The sequence below is a fragment of the Megalobrama amblycephala genome, linkage group LG16 (assembly GCF_018812025.1).
Source record: "Megalobrama amblycephala isolate DHTTF-2021 linkage group LG16, ASM1881202v1, whole genome shotgun sequence".
Classification (NCBI taxonomy): domain Eukaryota; kingdom Metazoa; phylum Chordata; class Actinopteri; order Cypriniformes; family Xenocyprididae; genus Megalobrama; species Megalobrama amblycephala.
In genome coordinates, this window is record NC_063059.1 from 32,359,791 (window position 1) to 32,372,306 (window position 12,516).

General features: G+C 38.6%; 1 protein-coding gene across 4 annotated transcripts in view; it reads left to right on the forward strand.

The window, feature by feature from the left end:
* The window catches only part of zgc:172282 (leucine-rich repeat and fibronectin type III domain-containing protein 1-like protein), a 135,235-nt gene that overhangs the window by 76,610 nt on the left and 46,109 nt on the right, over nt 1-12,516 (forward strand). For 3 of the 4 annotated variants that reach the window (XM_048161328.1, XM_048161326.1, XM_048161327.1), the window contains exon 3: nt 1,105-2,495. In XM_048161328.1, the coding sequence (XP_048017285.1) occupies nt 1,117-2,495 (1,379 nt within the window). In that variant the 5' untranslated portion in view covers nt 1,105-1,116. Of the gene's footprint in view, nt 1-1,104; nt 2,496-4,561; nt 4,736-12,516 lie in introns of those variants that run through there. The other variant, XM_048161329.1, reaches the window with a different exon arrangement.

The following is a 12,516-nucleotide window of genomic DNA, read 5'->3' on the forward strand; positions in this document are numbered from 1 at the left end:
GAAGGATCCCTAAATAGATCCCTAAAATAGGTATCTAGTGTTATTTATGCATATATGTATCCACTAAAAGTTTTAACTTAAGCTAAGCAGGGTTGGTAGGTTTTGTTGTTGTTGTTGTTGTTGTTGTTGTTATTGTTTTTAAAAAATGCCTCTGAACATATGCTATATTCTCAATATGCAGTGCATATTTTTCAGCTTTTGGCTGGAATCATGTTTTATGGTATTGTCCCTATTCAAATAAAGCAATAAATAATAAATAAGAATAAAAAGTTAAATGTTAAAGGTGCTAAAGAGGATGTTTTGTTTTATACATTTTTGCAATATTACTTGAAACTGTCTTTACTAACTGATAAAAGACTATTTATTAGGTGCACTGAAAGGAATAATATTAATATACATCATCTGTGCACGAGGTAGGGCCTTAAAAACATCAGCCAATCGCGATCATCGCGTAAACGATTGGCCCTCTGGCTTGTCAATCACTGCCATGACGTTCCTTGTGAGAGACGAGCAAGGCTGCGCGCTCCAGTAACTTTCCACACTCTACAGGCGCCGCATGCAGTGTTTTTGTCAGGAGACAGGAGTAACAACTGCAGATTATGAGTTACCTGCAGTGAGTCCATAATGAATCCACTAACATGACACAGCGAATGCCGGTGGTAAACACTCGTGTTCCAATACTTGTGCACGAGTTTTGGGAGGCGTTCCCTCGAAATGAGCTGAGAAGGAGGGGGGTTGTTCTTACGCATGCGCTCATTTCAAAAACTTACTAACAGTCTTTGGTTTCTCAGTCGACAAAAAGATCCTCTTTAGAACCTTTAAGTACACGTTCCAAACTATTAATAGAGCTTTGGAATCTCTGAGATCCCAAACAGTACATGAATTTGACTGTAGATTTGAGTACAGAGACCAATAGTGACTTAAAAATACTTTACAAACTATCGCGCCTACTCTAGGCCATTGTCAACAATGTGATGTTGTTGGTTAGGACTATTCATCCAATACAGTGACAATGCATTTTACAAAGTCATTGGCTTTGAACTTCAGCTGTAGAGTACATTTACAAGTTGTCACACTGGCACACTGTGTTTGCTTGTCTTGCAGTTCCCCTGAGAGATGGAGTGGCTGATATTCTCCCTACTGGTGCTGGCTGTGTCTACTTCGGGGCAGCTGTGCCCCAAGCGTTGCATGTGCCAGAACCTGTCTCCATCTCTAGCCATCCTCTGTGCCAAGACTGGCCTGCTTTTTGTGCCAACAGTCATCGACCGGCGTACAGTGGAGCTGCGTCTCACTGAGAACTTTATCACCGCAGTAAGGAGAAGGGATTTCGCAAACATGACCAGTCTTCTGCACCTGACGCTGTCCCGCAATACCATCAGCCAGATTTTGCCTTATGCTTTTGCCGATCTTAAGCGGCTACGTGCGCTGCACCTGGACAGTAACCGCCTAAGTGTCGTCACGGACGATCACTTCCGAGGACTCACCAACCTACGGCACCTTATCCTTGCCAACAATCAACTGCACAACATCTCGCCACATGCATTTGATGACTTTGTGGCGACTCTTGAGGACCTGGATCTTTCGTATAATAATCTGGTGGATATCCCATGGGAGACTATAGGACGCCTCACCAATGTGAACACTCTCAACATGGACCATAACCTCATAGAGCACGTCCCTCTAGGAGTCTTTTCAAACCTACACAAACTAGCACGTCTGGATATGACATCCAACAAGCTAAAGAAAATACCCCCTGACCCCTTGTTCCTTAGGATACCAGTTTATGCCAAGTCAAAGGGGTCACCCCTTTCCTCCCTCGTCCTAAGTTTTGGAGGGAACCCACTACATTGTAACTGCGAGCTACTCTGGCTAAGGAGGCTAACACGAGAAGATGACCTGGAAACTTGCGCGTCACCTTCCGACCTTACGGCAAAGTACTTCTGGACAATCCCAGAAGAAGAGTTCATCTGTGATCCCCCTGTGATTACGAGGAAATCTCCCAAAACCTTTGTCATGGAGGGTCAACCCACTAGCCTGAAATGCAAGGCCAATGGGGACCCAGACCCAGACGTTCACTGGATCGCCCCAGAGGGTCGTCTCATTGCCAACACCTCCCGTACTTTAAGCTTTAGCAACGGGAGCTTGGAGATCAACATCACTTCTCTGAAGGATACAGGAGTCTTTACCTGCATTGCATCTAATGCTGCAGGGGAGTCTACAGGCACGGTGGAGTTGGTGGTCAGCCCGCTGCCACACTTAGCTAACAGCACTAACCGGATCCGAGAACCTGATCCAGGACCATCCGATATTCTAACCTCTGCTAAGTCGACTTCATCAGTCAGCAATGAGACCAGGTCTCAGGAGAGGAAGGTGGTACTTGCTGAGCTTACAGCAAATTCTGCACTCATCAGGTGGCCTTCGCAACAACATTTCCCTGGAATCAGGATGTATCAGATTCAGTACAACAGCTCGGCAGATGACACCTTGGTCTACAGGTAAGATGCCTTATTATTTCGTGAAATCTAGTTACAGTTATAGAAGGCTAAATTGTTGTGCCAACATAGCAAGATTTTTGTGGTGCAATTGCATATGTCTGTATATTGATGCTGTTTATTTACTGTATTGTTTAATTGAATGATCAATGGTCTTCTTCTCCATGGACCTGCCTTATGCTTCATTGTTCAGAATGACAGGAGAAATGTCATCTGTATGGCACGGCAGGATTTCTTTGTCATGATAAAAGAGAAAATCTTTGCTTCATCTGTCAGAAGTTGCACTGTTTATGTGCCATGTATTCCCAGAGCACTTTCTAAAGCTGTGGGATATCCAAAATTCAAAGTGTTTGTGTGCAATGTTCTTTTGAGCCTCAGAAATCCCATTCATGAAAGAAGACAGAAATATCAGAGAAGATGACTCTGTGGTCAGACTAACAGATGATTCTTTTTGACGTGAAAGTGAAAACAAAAATCTGTGCTGGGAGAATGGGGCACAAACCAGGCTAATTTGTCTTTGCTAATGTTTAGAATCCACATTGTGATATCTCCTCATTCACAGCTGTTTGGTATATATAATTAGTCTGGGTGCTGGGGAAGACCGTAAATTAGTATCCATCTCACAACCTTGGGCAAAATTCTACAGTGAAACGAATGGCCGTAAATGCTAACACATTTCCTGGAAGAAAAAAAAAAAATAATAATGGATGAAAGATGGGCTACTTTGGCTTTATGAATCATTGATAATGGTAGATTTATTGTTGGGTCAGGGATACAAGAACATTCTGCACATGTTGAATTTAAAGAAAAAGGCAAAAGGCACTAATGGAAAAAAATATACATTAATTAACTTTAAAAATGTTATCTGCTAATGACACCCAAAGTGAAAATTCTGTAATTATTTATTTGCCCTTAAACCTATATGCTTTTCTTTCTTCCGTGGAGTACAAAAGGACTCCTGGGGTAATAGTGAAGGGGAAGATTTTGGAGAAGGGACTGACAAATTATAATTTTGATCTTTTCCTCATACAAAGCTATCATATAACATCAAAAGACGTAGGTCTGTTTCCCACTGCACACATAAGCAGAACGTAAGCAGCGCTTTTTTTGGGGGGGGGGGAACTATCCGTTTAAGAGTGAATTACTGTGAAACTCTGGGAAACTGGGTCATCCCAAGGAGAAGTCCAGCTTGCCAAATCTCATGCGCATTAAAGCACAGCAATTGATTCTAAAACAGGCATCCAGTCACTTTTGCTTAATCTTTCTCTTTTAACCTTTTGACCAAATCTCCACAATTCTCCTCCTTCTGACTAAATAGGTTTGTCTAGGGCACATAGATTGTACCATATTTCTCTATTAAAGGTGCCGTAGAATGGAAAATTGAATTTGACTTGGCATAGTTGAATAACAAGAGTTCAGTACATGGAAATGACATACAGTGAGTCTCAAACACCATTGTTTCCTCCTTCTTATGTAAATTTGATTTGTTTAAAAGACCTCTGAAGAACAGGCGAATCTCAACATAACACCGACTGTAACGTAACAGTTGGGATCATTAATATGCACGCCCCCAATATTTGCATATGCCACCTCATGTTCAAGGCATTACACAAGGGCAGCCAGTATTAACGTCTGGATCTGTGCACAGCTGAATCATCAGACTAGGTAAGCAAACAACAACAGCGAAAAATTTTGAGGGTTATATTAGCTGTGTGAACTTTTTTATGCTGTTTAAGGCAGTCGCGAGCTCGCGGGCGGGGAGCACGAGAATTTAAAGGGGCCGCAGCCTGAATCGGCGCATATTTAATGATGCCCCAAAATAATCAGTTAAAAAATGAATAAAAAAAAATTCTATAGGGTATTTTGAGCTGAAACTTCACAGACTCATTCAGGGGACACCTTAGACTTATAGTACATCTTTTGAAAACCTTTAAAGCCAGTGTCATGATAGGGGGAAAATATGTTTATGGCACATAAACAGTTAACAATCCATAAAGGCTAGGCTGGATTTGGACAGGCACTTGTGCTCTATTATCAGTGATGATACCGGCCACTCTTCCCTCTGACAGGATGCCACAGGAAGTCGATGTACCACTGACAGCTAAGAGTAACACCTTGAACAGCCTCTCCAAAAGAACAGACGAATAGGGACAGACATATCAAAATAGGTTTCTGCTTTCTTATCACACTAGAGGACAGCTGGAGGGGACAAGACTCTGCACACGTTTCTTTATGCATTTTTATCCCCTAAATGAAAGGTTGCCTATAAGACTTGACTCTAGGTATGTAAGTATGAATATGAATATTATGAATAAACAAAACAACTTCAACTTCACTTTAAATGCATGTGTTTACCAGGGTTGTTCAGAAATATTTTGATTATATTCCTGAATTTGAATTTAATATAAATAAAAATTTAAATAGAAAGTAAATAAAAAAGCAAAGTTTGTCAAGACAAACAATAACAAAGCCAAGTTTAAAAAATCAGATGGATGGATGGATGGATTTAAGGCTGATTTATACTTCTGCGTCGAGTGTACGCCATAGCTACAGCGTAGGCTGTGTGTACCACGCGTAGCCTACGACGTAGCCTGACGTGCACTCTTCAAAAATGTAACAACGCGTCAATTCTATGTGGACCGCAAGCGCTGTGATTGGTCTGCTAGAACCCATCCCTCAGGTCAAAAAACTGGCGTGGAGCAACAGGAGAAGAGCAAGTGTTTTCAACTTCCATAGGAATGAAAAAAATGCTCTGTTTCAGGGGACACATGCAGTTTATTCATCCAGGCCAATAGATGTCAGTATGACATCTAAGAATATTGGAACAAAGTAGAGGCTTAGTGAAATGTGAACATGTAGATGTGTGGTGCGTCCAAAATTGCATACTATCTGCATAGTTCGCTATATTTGAATTTGAATCGAATTTGTGACTGTTAAAAAGTATGTTCTATATAGTATGACTATGGGTAGTATGAAATTTGGACGTACTACATCTTCCATGTTGTTACTGACATGTGACCTACAGTATCAGTGTCAGTTGTGTTGCTTCACCGATAAATCCTCTCATGTGGCCTAATGGGATAGTAAAGTGTTCACTGAATTCACACTCCAGAATCTCGACTGTAGTAGTAAGTCACCCGGTTATTTTTTGCCCACTGTTTTTCAAAAACTATGTATTCGGACATAGGCTACTACTTTTTTGGCATACTGTTTTTCACATACTATATAGTAGAGAAGTACTGGATTTCAGAAACAACGACAGAATGGCTCCTATCTAGTTAATCCAAATCACATTCAATGCTATTATTTGGTTGAACGTAGCATTGTGTGCTAGTACAGTCACAAGCTAATGTGTACAGGAGATTAATTAGACCTGCTGGAAGAATAATGAAAATGTGCCTTAATTGTCATTGAAAAGTGTCTGCTAGAAAGGATTGATTAAGTGGCTTTGCTCACAGAGGTGTCTGTTGGGAAGAAACCGTTTACATCTATCAGCGAGCACAAATTAAGTTCAGTTCAATTTTTCATTGTGGCAAAAGAATGCTCTGAGCAGCAAAATGTGCCTTGCTTTGTCTTTAAAGCATATCTTGTGAGGGTAATACTTTTATTCTCTGAGTGTTTTATTTTGAGGAAGAAAAGAGCACAGCTGTGTTCCCTAAATAAAGATCCCTAAGAAAGCCTTGTTTAAGACTGCAGAAAATAAGCTTATTCTTGTAGCGCATGGTAAAAGTGGTTAAAAGCAGCTACTCATAAATCAGAGACTGAGCACTTTGTTGCTTAACAGCCAAAACGCTGCTTTTTGTTCTGTTTCCATTCCATCTTGTAATTCTGAAATCCGATAAGCACTCTTTGGATAGGATTCATTTTCCAAACAATGTTATATTTACAATATTATGTGATTTGATTCGGACAGGATCGAAACCCGTTTAAATGTGCAAGACTTACATAAGTGGTAGTCTTATGTGTATATTTAAGGGAGGAATTAAATCAAATGAGCACCATACTTGACTTTTAAAGTAGTTCAGAACGCTTTGAGATCAGACTCTCCTTATTTATGTTTGTACATCGGATGGGTTGCAAGCAGTACAAGAACCAACAACTGTTATTTTACCTTAGAAAGTTGTCAAAAAGGCCAAATTTAGCATTAGTTGCAAACTTGACAGTGTCAACATATATTTTAAGTGAAGGAGTAGAGTTAGCCGGACATGTTCAATTCAGGCGGGATTAAACAGAATTTTCTGCAAAACTCATCAGGGAAAACCTGTCTGAATGGGGGATAAATACAGTGTGACAAACAAATACAGTGAATGACATGTTGAAATTCACAGTTGGTGCAAGTGACAGTAGCATGAGTGTTGTGGCTATGTTCATGTGCAATATTGGTTATTTCTGCACTGTTTCACTGTGAATCACATAATGGTAATGTCACTGAACATAAGACTCATGGATGGATAATGGATTTGAAAAAAAAAAAAAAAAAAAAAAAAAAATATATATATATATATATATATATATATATATATATATATAAAAAAAAAAAAAAACTTAAAAATCCCAGCTTGTTACTGACAAGACTGTAGCTACTATTATAAAAACAGCCGAGCTACTTTCATGCGACTGAAAATGAAGTGAAGTAAGTAGCATTGCTACTTTTAATTAGTTGCCACCCAACACAGGGGCAGATGGATGTTCTGCTAATACAAATGGCAGAAAGGTTTTACTCTTAGCAATCTGCTAATTGGTTTCTTAATGGATATTAAACCAGCATCGAAAAATTCAGGGTTTTGTTTTCACTGGGCCCCCAGCAGATGCTTTTAAAGAAACACAGCAATTATCCACTTCACAGCCAGACAAAAGCAAAGTCCAGAGCTTCCCTGAAATCGTAATTAAATCAGATCATGTGTGCTTTAAAAGCAGGCAATGTAAATTGTGCCTTTGGATGAATAGGTGGATATGCTTGTTATTCAACAGTGGGACAGATGGTTGGTGCAACATGCCCGTCTCATACCCTCTTGCGTTAAATTGCTATGTGTTTTTAACCACAGAAAAGATCTTTTTAGTGGGGGGAAAAAATACATCTATTTGGACTATTTTTCCTCCTGGCTATATGTATTTTGTTCTATAGTTTTAATGAACCCATAATTAAGTGTTATATTAGTTCACCATGTTAGTGTTTCCCCTCTGTCACGGGTAGGATCCACAATGAAGCAAATAGAAGATCTGTTAGCAGCAATCTAACTTTATTAAACTATATAAACAGAACAAAACACTCAGGCATAGAAAGGCACCGGAGAAGTAGGAGCAACCTTAAAGGGTTAGTTCACCCAAAAATGAAATGTCTGTCATTAAGTACTCACCCTCACGTTGTCCCAAACCCGTTAGACTTCGGAACACAAATTAAGATATTTTTTATTAAATCCGAGGGTATCTGATGCACACACAGGCAGCAACGACATTGCACCTTTTGTGGTCCAGAAAGGTAATAAAGACATTGTTAAAACCGTCGATGCGACTACAGTGGTTCAACCTTAATATTATGAAGTGACGAGAATACTCTTTGTGTGCAAAAAAAAAAAATAACGACTTTATTTAACAAATTTGCATTTCCTGTCATACTGCTACGCTATTTTCATTGTAGAGTTTCAGTGTTTATGTCTGAACGTGGGCTCACGTATGCATCATGCTGCTCACGTGTTGTCTAGCTATCACCAGACCAAGCTCAATTTAAAATTGAACATTGGTCTGGGGAGTCTGTATGTATTTTCTACTGCACAAGAGGCGTGATCAATGAGCATTATCATCATCACGCAATTGGATAGTCCTTCAACCAATCAGATCAACAATCCGGGTGACGTACTTTGCAGAGCGACGCGAAAACAGGTTTAGTTTGTATTGGTTTGTAGCATTGATCAACGGTTTGCAGAAGCAGCAATGGCATCGAGCGATTTTTGCAGGTTGTGCAAAAAAAAAAAAAAAAAAAAAAAAGAAAGTGAGTGGTATTTACACCCGCTCGAGCGATTTGTTTGCTAAACTAAAGAAGTCATTTAGCATCGTCGAGAGGTTAAAAGGAATTGGATTGACGGTCATGCTTGCCGTCGCTTCTCTATTGTCATCGTGTTATACCCGCCAATAGCGAGCAAGGTGGATAAGCCAGTCTGTGATTGGTTCCCGCAAAAGTGTAACAGAAGCAGTAGAAATGAATGTACATGTTTCCAGACTGAGTTGCCGGGCGAAATCAAATCGCCGGCAGATCAGGCTGGGTTTACCCAGTCTAGCTCACGTGACCAGAGCTGGCCAATACTGAGCCACCGTTCGGATGTAAAAAATTGTGTTCTGAAGACAAACAAATGTCTTACGGATTTGGGACGACATGAGGGTGAGTATTTAATGAAAAATTTCATTTTTGGGTGAACTAACCCTTTAACACTGAAGACACACTGAACTAAACTGAACAAATGGTTTAAATACACAGGAATGATCAATGGAACAAGAAACAGGTGCACAACTCAATTAGAAACCATGGTAACAAACAAGGCACAAGAACTCAGGCAACCAGGAAACAGCAAAAACCATGGCTGCATGCTAAATAGCACACTTCCCTACTATATAGTAGACGAAAAAGAGTATGTGACAAAAGAAGCAAAAAATACCTACTACTTGCAGCGAGATTCTGAAGTGTGCATATGGACACTTTACTATCCCATGAGGCTATGGGAGAGGATTTGTGAATGACAATGAAGCAACGCAACTGACGCTGGTAGATCATCTGGTAATTACAAGGCAAATGTAGTATGTCCAGATTACATTCATATTACACACATTCATACCATATAGAACTTACTTTTTTTAGCAGTTGCATAGTAATTACTTATTCAAATTAAGTACCTACTCAAGAGAGTATGCAATTTTGAATACAGCCCTTGACAAAGAAACTAGACAGGACATGTCAATGACACTAAATAAAACATAACCATGACACCTCCAAAATTGTCTCCATTATTAACACAGAGAATTACGGTATTTCAAATGAATTATATTTTAAATGAAATTGTGGCATCTAAAAGTAGCCTATACGGATATTTGACTGGACCCAGATGTCCTGTTTGTTAGAAATAATTGGGCATACCTGCACCACCTGCTGTGATTACGTGAGTAGTGATTGTGCAAAGACCATGCACCTGGTATATGAATGTTAAAATATATAATGCCTTGTTATAGCAGTATATTTCTATTGAACAGATTACAGCTGCCGCATGTGTTGTGTTTTGAATGCTGGTCTTTAGCATAGGATGTTTCAACCAGGCTTCTTAACTATCTTAACCAGATATAGGATTTTTTTTCCCCCCGTGACACAGTCAGGTGGGGTTGTTGCATGTTACACAGGCAAACAAACCCAGCTCACATACTGATAATGACGGATGACGGCACTGATGGAAAGAGTATGATGAGAAGGAGCGTATGTATGTCATGGTCATGTTTCCCTGGGTGAACTTAGGAGTAGTTGTGCCCAATCAGTCCTGATTAGCAGATGGTTAATGTGTGAACTGGAGGCAGAGAAGGGCTAATGTTTCATTCATCATGAATGACTGATGAGCTGATTAAAAAGACTCCCAGCAAGGGCATCTCTGGACTGCAGTGGCAGAGAGCACGAAGCCTGCGTTATCTGCTCCCTTCCTTCAGTTTTAGATGCTAAACTCTCTGCAAGTAAGATACCAGGCCATTATCTGGGTAGATTAAAGGTCGTAATCTAGATTACTGATGGTTTACAAATCCCCATCCAAATACTGTATTTGTGCATACAAAATTAGCAACTTGTCAGTGATCTGGTAATGCAATTTTGCTATTGTCATTCTTGCTGCTATACCAATTCAAAGTGTGCGTATTAACATATTTTCTTGCCTTTATTCATTGGACAGTAGAGTCACATGTTTAACTAATAAAGGGGTGTTTAATTATGATTTCACTTTTTTAACTTTAGTTAGTGTGTAATGTTGCTGTTTGAGTATAAACAATGTCTGCAAAGTTCAGTGCAAAAGGGAGACATTTTCTTTTAAAGAATTCTCTGTTTAAGAACTACAACAAACAGCTGGTAGGGACTATAACAAGCTTCTTACTGAGTTAGTGACATTACTAACCCTAAAATTTACATTAACCCTGCCCCTGAGAACACACAACAAAGGGGGCGAGACCATGCTGGGTTCCTAGAGTGTTGTTACCATGCTGCCATTTTACACTGGACTGTTTCAGAAACAACACTGTAAAAAAAATCCCAGTAAAATTTACGGTAAAAAACCGGCAGCTGTGGTTGCCAGAACTTTACCGTAAAAAATACAGTAGCAACGTAAAAAAAAAAAAATCTGTTAAATTTACGGTAAAATAGCGTATTTCATTAACTGATATAATGTTAATTTACCAACCTAATGAAGTACTAATATTTGTTTTGTACCTGTGGTGATAAGAGTCACATTATGAATCAAAGTTCATCACAAGCAGCTTTTCCACAAGCTGAGAAGGACAATACTAACATATAGAAGGTGCACACAGTGTCATTCACACACACACTAAACACCATCATGGTAACATGCATGAAATTTTAAAAATGCAATAAACATTAATTTAACAACATTAGATGTAACATAAAACCCTAATGTACATAACTGATTAGAAAAACTAAGAAGAAACAGAGTTATTTCAACGAAAATATATCAAATGTGAAGTGTCACGCAGGGAATTGTGGGAATGTCAATTTACGGTTTTTCACTGTAAATTTTACAATGAATTGTTATTTTTCACTTCCAAAAACTGTGAATTTAACGGTATTTTACCGTAAAATTACATTAAATGTACCGTTAGATCTATTACACTGTAAAAAAAATCCCGTTGTTTCTACGGAAAAATACCGGCAGCTGTGGTTACCAGAACAATACTGTAAAAATGACATCAAACCGTAAACATACTTACGGAGTTACATGTGAATTTTACATTTTAAATATGTATATTTAACATTGGATTTCAGTACACTGTAAAAAAAATCCCAGTAAAATTTACGGTAAAATAACATATTTCATTAACTGATATAATGTTAATTTACCAGCCTATTGAAGTACTAATATCTGTTTTGTATCTTTATAATACACTGACAGTCACCAAACACAGTGGTGATAAGAGTCACATGATGAATCAAAGTTCATCACAAGCAGCTTTTCCACAAGCTGAAGAGGACAATACTAATATATAGAAGGAGCACACAGTGTCATTCACACACACACTAAACACCATCATGGTAACATGCATGACATTTTAAAAATGCAATAAACATTAATTTAACAACATTAGATGTAACATAAAACCCTAATGTACATAACTGATTAGAAAAAAATGAGAAAAACTAAGAAGAAACAGAGTTATTTCAACAAAAATATATCAAATGTGAAGTGTCACGCAGGGAATTGTGGGAATGTCAATTTACGGTTTTTCACTGTAAATTTTACAATGAATTGTTATTTTTCACTTTCAAAAACTGTGAATTTAACGGTATTTTACCGTAAAATTACATTAAATGTACCGTTAGATCTATTACAGTTATTCACCGTATATAGTACGGAAACTTTCTGTAAACCAATTAACAGTTTTTCACCGCAGCATTTTTACAGTCTTTTTCTGTTAAAATCACGGTAATTTTTTACAGTGTACAGTTATTCACTGTATATAGTTCGGAAACTTTCTGTAAACCAATTGACAGTTTTTCACCGCAGCATTTTTACAGTCTTTTACTGTTAAAATCACGGTCATTTTTTACAGTGAAGGGTCAGTTAAACAAAAAGATTAACTTAATGGCATGCAGATCGATGAGTTGAATCAGCTCCACAGCAACTACATCTATTTATCTACTAACTGTTCAGAAATGTCCAGATGCATTCTATAAGTTGTAACTTCTTCCTGAGTCTCTCCATCAGTGTCGACTCCGGTTTGAACAATGTAAGGCTGAACACGTTACTGGAATCGTCATTTTGGCTGCGTGAGA